Source organism: Hyperoodon ampullatus, assembly GCF_949752795.1.
Source record: "Hyperoodon ampullatus genome assembly, chromosome: 11".
Classification (NCBI taxonomy): Eukaryota; Metazoa; Chordata; class Mammalia; order Artiodactyla; family Ziphiidae; genus Hyperoodon; species Hyperoodon ampullatus.
The window spans coordinates 37,718,735-37,731,922 of NC_136924.1; the positions used below are offsets into that span (position 1 = coordinate 37,718,735).

Sequence of the window (13,188 nt, forward strand, 5' to 3'; positions counted from 1 at the left end):
AGGTTTGGGCAGGATGGAGGAGCGGTGCTGGAGGACACACACTTCTGCGGTTGTTGGGCTGTTGCTCTGAGCCAGGCGCTCTGCACGAGTCTAACCCCTCACGACAGCCAATGCGGTGGGAGTGCCATCAGCCCCACTTTCCCCAGCAGGAATATGACTGAGGTCCAAAGTCACGTTGTGTGCACATGCTGGCCTTCACACCCAGGTCTGAGTCCGGAGCCCTGGCCCAAGGCCCTGGCAGGGTGAGCAGGTGTGTAGTGAGCACTTACCAGTGGCCCTGGCCTTGCCTCGGGTGGGGAGCTGCTGTGTGCGACAGTGTTCTGGGAGCCTGAAGACGTGGTGTGGCTCTACCCTTCCTGGGAAGGACAAGCAGGAGGAGGGAGGTTCCGGTGGCCTGAGCTCTTTGCTCCGTACTCTCGTCTCCTTGGAGCTTCACAGACACCCTGCCGGCCCTGGGCCACATGGCGTCTCACAGCTCAGAGTGTGGGACAGGATGTGGCCCTTGACATGCTGGGTTTCCAGGCCTGTTTGCCCGCTCACTGGTCGAATGACCTTGGGAAAGAGACTTCACTTCGTGCCCCAGTTTCCTCATCTGTAAAATGGGCTTAGTGACCCCTGCCTGCTTACCTTATGTGAGGACAACGTGGTAGAACCCAGGTGGAAATAAAGGACAAGAAATAGAGAATTTTTAGAAGGTGTCAATTTGATACACTTGCTGCCTCTCCAAAGTAGCTGGGTGTTTTTTACACCTTTTTACACCTCTTTGCCAGTGAGGCAGTGAGGATCCACTCCCCATGTCCGCATACCGGCCCTCTGTGAATGCTGTTCGGGGGCCGAGGTACAAAGCGGGAGGCCCGTCTCCCAGTCCCGGGCTGGGCAGTCCCACCTCCCGGCCTTGCCCGTATCCTCTTGCAGTAACGGTTTGATGGGGCAGAGCATGGAAAGGGCCCATGAATGGCTGGGGCAGAAAGTGCTGGCCAGCTGGGCCGTGGGCACCCCAGCCTCAGATTCTGACCCAGGGAAGGCCCAGCCCCCTCCTGGCTGTCACTGCGTGGGACCAGCTGACCTCCATGGTTGCAGGTAAGGGGAGCCAGGCGGGCTATCTGGATCTGGCCATGAGCTCCCAGCTCCCGGGGGCTCACCCTGGAGGTACCAGACCCCTAGCTGCTCTGTCTGAGCCTCCCTTCTCCTTAAGCACCCCCGCCTTCAGTTTTCACTCCCTTCATCTCCGGAGCACATCCCTGCACGAGTTCGGTGCCTTTCACTTGCTGTGCAACTTCGGGCCATCCCTCAGCCTCGCTGAGCCTCGGTCTCCCTCATCTGTAACGTGGGGAATTCCCTCCACCTCGCTGAGATGGTGCAGGTACCGGGCCACCCCGGCCTGGTGCAGTGGGGGCCAGCCAGCTCGTGAAGGGGGCTCCCTGAGCTTTGGTTTCCTCCTTGGTAAACTGGGGACAAAATGACACCCGCCTCATGGCAGATTCAGTGAGACCCTCATACAGAGTGCCTGGCCCACGTGTGGTGCTACATTGTAGCTGTGATCATCGGCATTGTTTTTCTGTGTCTCTTCTCCCCAAATTGTGCTTAGTGGTAAAACAAGGTTTCTCCCTTGAACTTGAGGGTATCCTGTGCAGTATTTCAGCCCCAGCCATGCATGGGAAAAGGCAGGTAGCCTCCAAGCAGCCCGGGCCCATCAAAGTCACTGTGCAAACTCAAGAGTCCAGTGGGACGTGGGTGTGGAGGGCAGAGCTGTGTACCTGGTTCAGACACTTTGTGTAGACCTCGAGACAGGTCACTGCCCTCGGGGACACTCCCGCCACCCGCCCCGGCACCTGTGAGGTAGGGTGAGCACGGGAGTGAGGGAGCACACGTTGGGGGCTTGGGGGTTGGATGGTGACTGGCCCCCGCTGACTGCCTGATGGACTGTGTTCTCTCCCCAGAGACTGATGGAGAGGCAGAGACGGAAAGCGGACATCGAGAAGGGGCTGCAGTTCATTCAGTGAGTGTGCGGTGGGCCCGGCTGGGCAGGGTCCTCCGAGGCATCCCCGGAGCACGCGCTCTCCAGCTCCCCCTTTTCTTGCTCGCTGAGCCTTTGCTGCTCAGGCTGCCTGTGTGTTGGGGAGTGAGGAGGTGGGACAGGCTGGGAAGGGGCTGGCACAGCAGGGGCCGGAGCTACCCCTAACCCTGAGCCATGAACCCGCCCCACACATATGCGCTCCCTGACCCTGGTTACCCTTTGGTCTCATCTGGCATATCATTTTACCCTCCCCCTCCATGCCTGCTCCTACGCTCCCTGTTAATTCTCTTGCTTGTCTGTGCACATCTTATAATAAATCCCTAGTTCTTGCTTACTGAGCATGTCTTTCTGGCTCCGTGCTGGGCCCTTCACATCCATCATCTCTCTAATCTTCACAGCAGCCCAGTAAAGCAGGTGGTCTTGTCTCCATTTTGCAGATGAGAAAACTGAGGCTCAGAGAGGTTAAGAAACGTGTTTACAGTCACACAGCTATTAAGTGACGGAATTGTAACCTGGGTCTCGCTGACTCTAAGCCCACATCTCTTTGCATTATTTGCCCCCTGTACCCACATGCCATGTTTGTTTTTTCATCTTTTTCTTTACACGTAAAATATTTTTACTAACGCTTTTCTTTTACCTCTCTGAAATGGACCCTCAGAGGCATGTTTATCATGATGCTAATGAAGCATAAGCTCCTGGCCCCTCGCTTGCACGGGTTCTTTCTGAAGCCCTGGAAGGCTCCCTAAGCAATTCTTTGTTTCTAATTTTGTGTTCTTTTTCTTAAATACGACTCCCCACAGAACTGGGATTTGCAGCTACACACCCTCGTATACTCCCCAATTTTGTTCTCTCACACAGACCTGCAAAACGCAACCTGCCTTTTCACCACAAGCTGGGTCCCTTTTCACACACACACACACACACACACACACACACACACACAGACAGGATCTGTTCCTGTTTATATTCACACACCACGCTCTCCTTCCTCAGCTTGCAGCACAGCCACTTTTCCTGGCTCCGGCCCGCTCAGAGCTGCCCTTCACTGGGGGTTCTTCTTCCATGTGGGGGAGGGCTTTGATTTTGGGAAAATGCCTGAGTTTTATTCAGAGGCCAGTCTGGTGAACAAGGCAAGCCTTGGGAATTCTGTCTATTTTTAAAATTTTTACTTTACATTGGAGTATAGTCGATTAACAATGTTGTGTTAGTTTCAGATGTACAGCAAAGTGATTCAGTTATACATATACAAGTATCTATTCATTTTCAACTTCCTTTCCCATTTAGGTTATTACAGAGCAGAGTTCCCTGTCCTATACAGTAGGTCCTTGTTGGTTGTCTATTTTAAGAATTCTGGGGGTTTTTAAAATAAATTTATTTATTTTTATTTATTTGTTTTTAGCTGCATTGGGTCTTTGTTGCTGCGCGTGGGCTTTCTCTAGTTGCGGTGGGCGGGGGCTGCTCTTTGTTGCGGAGCACGGGCTCTAGGCATGCAGGCTTCAGTAGTTGCGGCACGTGGGCTCAGTAGTTGTGGCTCACGGGCTCTAGAGCACAGGCTCAGTAGTTGTGGCGCACGGGCTTAGTTGCTCCGCAGCCTGTGGGATTTTCCCAAACCAGGGATCGAACCCGTGTCCCCTGCATTGGCAGGCAGATTCCTAACCACTGCGCCACCAGGGAAGTCCCAAGAATTCTGTTTTTAAGTCACTGATTTTTGCGGACCTGGAACTCTGAGCCCCAGACCTAGATCCACATCCCGGTGTCCCTGCTTCCTGGTGGTCTCAGTGCCTGCGAAATGGAGATGATACCACTTCCCTCCCAGGGTCATTGTGCTTGGGATAAATGTTAGCCTTGTGTCCTCCTTCCCCTTCCCAAAGGGGAGCTCTGAGAAGGTTTAGCAACAGGCTTCCTGGGAACCCATATGTTGCTCTCCTGAGGGACTGCTTTGCAGCATACATAGTAGGACCTGCTCCTTTAAAAATGACTGTTTCCTCACGTACCAACTTCGTGTGCTTAGCAAATGTTTATTAGGCACCTCTGGGCACCGAGCCCTGTAGGAGCCATAAAGTGGTCTGGACAGGTGGGTGGATGGCTTGTGTAGAGCCTTAAACACCAGGACGAGGCGACCTTGAGGACAGGGTCTGACCTATTGAAGATGAAGCTGATGCTGGAAGAGGAGAGGCTGGAGGTGGGAGACCAGTTAGGAGGAGAGTGGTGGGGCCAGTGCTGGGGCAGGAGGGACGGGCCCTGGTCTCTGACAGTGGGAGGCAAGTGAGAGGGCGGGTGACCGGCCCCACTGTCATAATCAGGGACACCTCCTCCCACACACACAGGGGACCTCCGGCATCTCCTCTCGCCACTTGTCACTTACTAGCTTAGGCTGCTCTTTTTCTTTTTTTTTTTTTTTTTTTTTTATTAGATTCTGCTTTATAACAAAGTGAATCAGTCATACATATACATCTGTTCCCACATCCCTTCCCTCATGCATCTCCCTCCCTCCCACCCTCCCCATCCCACCCCTCCAGGCGGTCACAAAGCACCGAGCTGATCTCCCTGTGCTCTGCGGCTGCTTCCCACTATCTATCTACCTTACGTTTGGTAGTGTATATATGTCCATGCCTCTCTTTCCCTTTGTCAAAGCTTACCCTTCCCCTTCCCCATATCCTCAAGTCCATTCTCAAGTAGGTCTGTGTCTTTATTCCCGTTTTACCCCTAGGTTCTTCATGACATTTTTTTTTTTTAATTCCATATATATGTGTTAGCATACGGTATTTGTCTTTCTCTTTCTGACTTACTTCACTCTGTATGACAGACTCTAGGTCTATCCACCTCATTACAAATAGCTCAGTTTCGTTTCTTTTTATGGCTGAGTAATATTCCATTGTATATATGTGCCACATCTTCTTTATCCATTCATCCGATGATGGACACTTAGGTTGTTTCCAGCTCCGGGCTATTGTGAATAGAGCTGCAATGAACATTTTGGTACATGTCTCTTTTTGAATTATGGTTTTCTCAGGGTATATGCCTAGTAGTGGGATTGCTGGGTCATATGGTAGTTCTATTTTTAGTTTTTTAAGGAACCTCCATACTGTTCTCCATAGTGGCTGTACCAATTCACATTCCCACCAGCAGTGCAAGAGTGTTCCCTTTTCTCCACACCCTCTCCAGCATTTATTGTTTCTAGATTTCTTGATGATGGCCATTCTGACTGGTGTGAGATGATATCTCATTGTAGTTTTGATTTGCATTTCTCTAATGATTAATGATGTTGAGCATTCTTTCATGTGTTTGTTGGCAGTCTGTATATCTTCTTTGGAGAAATGCCTATTTAAGTCTTCTGCCCATTTTTGGATTGGGTTGTTTGTTTTTTTGCTATTGAGCTGCATGAGCTGTTTATAAATTTTGGAGATTAATCCTTTGTCAGTTGCTTCATTTGCAAATATTTTCTCCCATTCTGAGGGTTGTCTTTTGGTCTTGTTTATGGTTTCCTTTGCTGTGCAAAAGCTTTGAAGTTTCATTAGGTCCCATTTGTTTATCTTTGTTTTTATTTCCATTTCTCTAGGAGGTGGGTCCAAAAGGATCTTGCTGTGATTTATGTCATAGAGTGTTCTACCTATGTTTTCCTCTAAGAGTTTGATAGTTTCTGGCCTTACATTTAGGTCTTTAATCCATTTTGAGCTTATTTTTGTGTATGGTGTTAGGGAATGATCTAATCTCATACTTTTACATGTCCCTGTCCAGTTTTCCCAGCACCACTTATTGAAGAGGCTGTCCTTTCTCCACTGTACATTCCTGCCTCCTTTATCAAAGATAAGTTGGCCATATGTGCGTGGGTTTATCTCTGGGCTTTCTATCCTGATCCACTGATCTATCTTTCTGTTTTTATGCCAGTACCACACTGTCATAATTACTGTAGCTTTGTAGTATAGTCTGAAGTCAGGCATAGGCTGCTCTTTTTCGCCCAGGTGTTCGCGGTGGCTCTGGGCAACAGAAAGAGCCCCAGCCCTGCCCTCTGGCCCTGGCTCTGATCTGCTCTGTGACCTTGGGCAAGTCACTGCCCCTCTCTGAATGTCTGTTTTCCCCTCTGTGACATGAGAGACCAGAAGACAAACCCCAGCTCCCTTCCAGCCCTGCCATTTAGCCTCAGAGATGTGCCTCAAGGCTCCTGGGCTGATGCTTTCTTCTGTACTGAGCTGGCATTTTTTTGGCCATGGGCAGGAGAAGGTGTGTAAGACCCCATCTACTTTTTGAGCTGGCATAAGGGGTTAGGTTCTGAGTGCTGGGCCTTGGCTGGGGTTGTGTGGGTTTTCCGGGCAGGGACAGAAGTGCAGAGACTCCCAAACTAAGGGGCCCTGAGGTGGACTTTGGGTGCCACCCAAGGGCCTGCAGTTGCAGGTTTGGTCTGGGGGGACATGGTCGTTCCCAAGGGCTTGCTTCTTAGGCAGAGGACAGCCGGCTGGAGCTGGAGCTCTTTCTCAGCATCTGCACCTGGGAAAGCCTGGCTGCCAGGCCCTGGGGCAAACACAAGACCTTCATCCAATCTTCCATCGGAAACAGAGGGCCAGCATGGTGTTGATTTAAGGAGAAAAAACTGCTATCCCCTGACCCCGGTCCACAAGGTGATGTCTGAGGTCCGAGCTGGGGAGCCGGCTTTAGGCACAGTCTCTAATCTGAGGCTCTAGCTCCTGGGCCTCCGGGAGGCTGGGAACTCTGGGCCCACCCAGACCTTGTGTCCTCCTTTTCCTATAGGTCGACCCTACCCCTGAAGCAAGAAGAATATGAGGTGAGCGTCAGGGGCTGGGCTGGGGGAAGGTGAAGGGCGGAGTGTCCCTGGTGGGGGGCATGGGGCCCGGGTGCCAGGGCTGGGGCCGAGTGGAGAAGGCCCCCTGAGCCCCCCTGCACCCTGCCCGGCAGGCCTTTCTGCTCAAGCTGGTGGAGAACCTGTTCGCTGAGGGCAATGACCTGTTCCGGGAGAAGGACTACAAGCAGGCACTGGTGCAGTACATGGAGGGCCTGAACGTGGCTGACTACGCCGCCTCCGACCAGGTGGCCCTGCCCCGGGAGCTGCTGTGCAAGCTGCACGTCAACAGGGCCGCCTGCTACTTCACCATGGTGAGCTCCTCTCCTGCTCCCGCTGCCCTGACAGCCCAGCGACTGGGGACCCGCCACCATGAGCCTCTGCAGCTCCACTGTCCGCTCCCGTGGCTTTCGACCCCAGCGCACAGCAGACACACCTGGAGAGCTTTTAGAGGGCTAATACATAATAAAGAAAGGTTTAAATGATATTGGTGCCCAAGCCCTCCCCCAGATGAGTTAAGTTAGACTCTCGGGGTGGCCTGGGCCCTGGCAGGAGTCTGTGGGCCGTCAGGGCTGAGGGCTGCTGCCCTCATCGTGTCCACTGCCTCTTTCTGCAAACCTCTGAGCGCTCCTGCCCCTGCCCCGGGGCTCCTGCCCTCCTCATACCCTCAACCTTACTCCTTTCTCCAGACTTCCAGCTTCCTCCTCCTTCCCTCCTCCCTCAGTCTCCAGCCTCCTCCTCTTCTCTGTCCTTGCTCACTGACGCAGTCATTCCCTGACCCTGTGGGAGCCCTGCCGTGGGCTCTGCAGAGGATCCAGGCCATTCTGGATAAACGGGTCTACCGGATACCCGTTCCCACCGTTCTTCGCGCTGAGCTGCCTTCCGCATTTCACTTCCTCTAGAGGCGCCTTTGTTCCTCTCAGTCCATGGTCTTCGGAGTGACCGGGCTCATCACTGTACAGTTTAAAGGCCTTTCCCCTCCATGTCCTGCCAGTGCCCCACAGCAGCCCCTTCAGCTGGACACACAGATGCCCTCAACTAAGCCTGAACGCCAGAGCTGTTTCCCGGAGCTCTCCAGCCCCTCCCTGACATCCTCCTCCTCTGCAGGGAAGGGAGGCTGGTCCTCAGTCCAGGGCGGGGCAGGAGGCTGGGGGAGGGAGGGTAACAGGCTGACCGGCCGCTGCCTGCTCCTCTCTGGCAGGGCCTGTATGAGAAGGCGCTGGAAGACAGCGAGAAGGCGCTGGGCTTGGACGGAGACAACATCCGGGCGCTGTTCCGCAAGGCTCGGGCCCTGACCGAGCTGGGGCGCCACAAGGAGGCCTACGCGTGCAGCAGCCGGTGCTCCCTGGCCCTGCCCCACGTGAGTGCGGCCCTGCAGCCTTGCCCACAGAGGCCAGGCTCCCAGCCCTCTGCACTGGCCCTCTCTGGCGCCAGGCACCACACCTCTCTGAGCCTCACTTTCCTCCGCTGAGACACTGATATTAACACCAGGCATTGCTGAAAATACAGTGTGTATTGACTTACTTAATCCTTGTGGTAATCCTTAGAGATAGAGATAGACACTGTTATTATACCCATTTTAAAGATGAGGAGACAGAGGCACAGAGAGAAAGAAACTTACCCAAGATCCCGGCTAGGGGGTGGCAGAGCCAAGACTTGAACCCAGGCAGTCTGACTCTTAACTTCCACACTCTGAGAGTACAGGGTTGCAGTGGGCACCAAACGGGGTGCCACATGTGCTGGGACCTGATGTCCAGGCTGTCATCAGGTGGGGACGGTCAATGGGAAAAAAACCAATCGAGGGTCTTGCTTGCCCCAGCCCATGCACAGCTGGGCGCACAGCCCCTCTGCATTCATTCGTCAGCTTAACAACTGTTTACTAAGTGCCCACAGAGTGCCCAGATCTGTGCCTGTCAGGTACCCACAGTCTATTAGGAGACAAATGGAGACAAGCCTGGGGTCTAGGCCTGGCTCCACTACAGAGCCCTTTCATGATCTCAGACAAAGCACCGCCCATCTCTGCACAGCAGTTCCACATCTATAAAGTGCCCTTCCTACTTTATTTCTGAAATAATGGGTGTGAAAGGGCTTGGAGAAGGGTAAATGCTGCCCAGGAAGGGCTGAGAAAGTTCAGGAGTGGTCAGGATCCTGGAGGGCTCCCTGGAGGAGGCAGGGCTTGAGTGGGGCTGGAAGAAGCAATTTGGGTGGGCAAAGCAGAGAGGAGGCTGTATGCACAGTGATTAAGGATGTCAGTGCCAGAGAATTGGCCTGCGTTTGGGTTCTAACCTTGAGTCTGCCACCTACTAGCTCTGTGACCTTGGACACACAGTTTAGCCCCTCTGAGTCTTAGTTTGCACCCCTATAAAGTGGGGGTGGTAACATACCATGCATCATAGGGCTGTGCTGAGGATGGAATCAGAAAATCACACAGGGCAGTTGGCACAGTGGCTGGACACAGTAAGTGTCCTGGTATTATACTTTCTATTTATTATTCTTGCTTCTCCAATGCAGTTTACTTTACAATTGAGAACCTCTCATATGACCTAGTGCCCAACCTGTACTACATTCTCCAGCGTCTGAAGCAGGTCCACATCCGGGTCCCATGACTACCCACTCGTTGGGGGGCAGGGTGGCTCTCACCCTACTGTACAGGTCAGGGGGCTGGGCCCCGCGAGGGCTGGTAACTCCCCTGAGGAAAGTATCCAAACAAGGACTTCTGACTTCGAGTTGGAGAATTCCCCCATTTTCCAGTCCTTATGGGTAAACACTGACTGGGCCCTGCTCCTTGCTGGGCATCAGGACCAGAGGTGACCCAGACCCTGGACTCTAGGAGTTCGTCGGTGAGGTGGGGAGGTGGACGAAGGTACAGGATGTCACAGGATCCCTGTTGTCCCTTTGTAGCCCGGACTGCAGTCACTGTTTCTCTGTTTACTGATTGGTTTCCCCACTAGACTGCAGCCTCCGTGAGGCCTGGGCCCCATCTGCCCTGTGACTGTGGTGTCCCCGGCCCCTAGCTTGTGGCTGGCACACAGCACACAGAAAGTAGTACAGACTTGGAGGGAGGAAGGAATGCAGGTTCTGTAACTGAGCACCAACCATGGACCAGGCGCGTTCTAGACTTCACTTCACTCCTTTGGGCCTGTGTTCCATCCCTGTGACCTCATTTGCAGAGAGTTCCAAAACATTTTTTGGTGAAAGAAGCACGTTGTAGAACAAATAATAGGTATAATATAATCTCACTTATATAAAAAAAAGAAAAAAAAACCCCACAAAGCAAAACTAAGCATCCTTTGTCGTCCATATGCGCGTATGTAAATTCCCAGGTAAGATCTGTAGGGAAACACAGCAGCACTGTTGGCTGTGCTCCCCCTGGGGAGGGGCCTAGGGTGAGGGTGGGGCTGATCCAGGGAAGCAGGTGCTCTTCCTCTAACATTTCAGCCTTCTACAGTGACACTGTTACTTGACGAATTGTGGAAACAAAAGGGAAATATTGAAATAAAACCCCCAAATTATTCTTGTCCACTCCCCTCCATACAAGGAAAAACAGAAGCATGGGTTCCTGGCCCCAGCCCTACCGCGCACTGGCTGTGTGACTGGGGAAGCCCACGTCCCCTCCCAGGGTCCTGCTTCCTTATCCGTAACCTGGGGTAACAGGGACCCCCCTTGCAGGGCTGCACAGGTGTCCGGAGCATAGCTCTTGAGTCAGGGCGGACTAACCACCCTACCCTGTGTCTTTCCTTCCCAGGATGAAAGTGTAACTCACCTTGGTCAGGAACTGGCTCAGAAGCTTGGGCTGCGAGTTCGGAAGGCGTATAAGAGGCCCCAGGTAGGTGGGCCCTGGGCGCTGGGGCCTGGGCAGGGATGGAGATGGGGAGACCTGAAGAGGGTGACCAGGAGCCTTTGGGAGATGTGCGTGGACAGGACCGGGGCCAGGACAGGACAGAGGGGGTGACGGCAGCTGATCTTCCCTGTGTTGGCTGAAAGCCCTGGGACGACTTCCAGAACCTTTTGGCAAAGGAAAGAACAGCCAAAGCTTCCCGCTCACCTTAGACACCAGCCGTTCAAACCCGCTCCGTCCCCTGCCCTGGCCGATTTCAACACCCTGGAGATGGCCTCAGTTGACATTGGCGTCCTTTAGCCTCGTGTTCTCAAATCACCCCTGTGTGGTGCATATTTGAAATGTTGGTACCTGTTTGGCTTGTTCAGATCCACGTGCATTCATCTGGCTCCTACATTTGGCCAGGAAGCTGCACACCGGGGAGGGTATGGCTTTAGAATCTCTGCCGTGGCCTTGAGCAAGTTAGTTCTTCTCTCTCCACCCTCTTTTCCTCATCTGGGATGTGGGGAAAATTATGCCCGCCTCAGAGGGCTCTTGGGGGATCAAAGGGAGAGAGGTTTGAGGTGGTGCCTAGCACAGTGCTGGGCTCACAGTGGGAGCGTGTATGTGGAAGTCCTCTGCCCAGGCCATGGTTGCAGGAAGAAACGCCTGAATCTGACCCAGGTGACTCCCTGCAGGCCTGGGGGCAGGGAGCTCAGAGGGCACCACAGACCCCACCCGCCTGGTTAGGGCTCCTCTGCTGCCCTGGCTGGTGGGACCCTGAGCACGTTCGCAGAATCGTCATCTCTTCTCACGTCTCTCCAATCTCTGACAGGAATTGGAAACCTTTTCTCTGCTCAGTAACGGCACTGCGGCTGGTGTGGCAGATCAGGTAGGATGGGGACCAGGACCCCAAGCCTCCCTCCCCCACCCCAACCCGCCCCAGGACCAACCTATCTTGGTTCAACCATCATGAGAGCTTTGGGCTCATTCTCTGGGATATAAATGACCTCAAGCAGCAGGGCCAGAGGTATCACACTGAAGGGTTGGGCTCAATCTGTCCTTGTCCCCACTGCTGCAAGGCAGGCCCCTGCCTTGGGAAGAGGGGTGACTGACAGCTTGGGCCCGGGCCAGGGTCTTGAGGGCAGCCCTGGGACCCACAGCACCTCCGCGTCCCAAGAGGGGCCTCCTGTGACCACAGGGGCAAAGTATGAGGATGAGCTGTGGCTGCCGGTGCTGGGAATGGTCACTGCAGGGGAACCGTCAGGGTACGCTCACTCGTGGACCCCTGAGAAAGAAAACAGATGGCAGCAGGCAGGGTGGGAGTAGGAAGGAGGGAGAAAGGCAGCTGAGACCAGACCACCAGGCCTTGTCCTGGTTGCGGGTGGGAGTGGCAGGGCCCAGCACACACATCAAACCCCACCGCCCGCCATACAGGGACTGCTCAGGTGGACTTGGGGAGGGACAGGCCGTAAGAGCGCGGCTGGCGGCTGGTGTCCTGCCTCTTCGTTGCACGTAAGGGGAGAGTGAGGCACGAGAGTGAGGAGGGGACTTGGCTAGTGTCACACAGTAGGCCCCTGTCCCCCCAGAGCATGACAACACTTTCATTCATTCACTCAACAGACTCCCAGGGAACCACTTCTTGCTCCTGAGCTGCCGCTGGGCCAGAGCTGAGTTAGGCGTGTCCTTGCCCTTGGGGCCTACCAGGCTGCAAGGGAGGCAGATATGGACCTGCCTGTGTAGCAGTCATGATGGTTTGTAACCAAAAATCGTTAGGCCTGGCACCTACTGGGTCCTCAAAAAAAATAAAATTAAGTGAATGTCTAAGTCTGTTCAGGCTGCCATAACAAGATGCCAGGAATTCCCTGGCGGTCCAGTGGTTAGGACTCAGCGCTCTCACTTCTGGGGCCTGGGTTCGATCCCTGGTCGGGGCACTAAGATCCTGCAAGCCGTGAGGTGCAGCCAAAAAAAAAAAAAGCCATGTATTGGGTGACTTATAAACAAAAGAAATATATTACTCACAGTTCTGGAGACTGGGAAGTCCAAGATCAAGGTGCTGGCAGATTCGATGTCTAGAGAGGACCCATGTCCCCGTTCATAGATGGTCTTCTAGTTGTAACCTCACATGAAGGGCGGAAGGGATCTCTCTGGGGTTTCTTTTATAAGGGCCATAATCTCATTCATGAGGGCTCCACTCTTATGACCTAATCACCTCCCAAAGGCCACACCTCCTAATACCATAATTTTGGGGGTTAGGATTTCAACATACAAGTTTCTGGGGGACAAACATTCAGACCATAGCAGTGAGTGAATGAATACATAATCGCAAATAATTTCACAGTGTCTGGAGGGAGGTGCTATTTACCCACTATTACAAAGGAGAAACTGAGGCACAGAGAAGTTAGGAGACTTGTCTGAGTTTGTCCAGTATGTGCCAGGCACTGAGCTGGGGCCTGGGTACGTACGTGCTGAATAAAACAAACATGGTCCCTGCCCTCAAAGAGCTCACAGTCCAGGGCAGATGGACACTAGCCATTTCTGGTTACAAACCATGAGGAG

General features: G+C 53.5%; 1 protein-coding gene across 1 annotated transcript in view; it reads left to right on the forward strand.

Moving 5' to 3' along the window:
* Nucleotides 1-1,940: 1,940 nt before the first annotated feature.
* ZC3H7B (zinc finger CCCH-type containing 7B) overlaps nucleotides 1,941-13,188 on the forward strand; it is a gene marked incomplete at its 3' end in the record, with an annotated part of 32,863 nt that continues 21,615 nt past the window's right edge. The window contains exons 1-6 of the mRNA XM_079714801.1: nucleotides 1,941-1,999; nucleotides 6,764-6,797; nucleotides 6,929-7,126; nucleotides 8,014-8,172; nucleotides 10,558-10,638; nucleotides 11,465-11,521. Of these exons, the coding sequence (XP_079570927.1) occupies nucleotides 1,947-1,999; nucleotides 6,764-6,797; nucleotides 6,929-7,126; nucleotides 8,014-8,172; nucleotides 10,558-10,638; nucleotides 11,465-11,521 (582 nt within the window). The 5' untranslated portion in view covers nucleotides 1,941-1,946. The remainder of the gene's footprint in view (nucleotides 2,000-6,763; nucleotides 6,798-6,928; nucleotides 7,127-8,013; nucleotides 8,173-10,557; nucleotides 10,639-11,464; nucleotides 11,522-13,188) is intronic.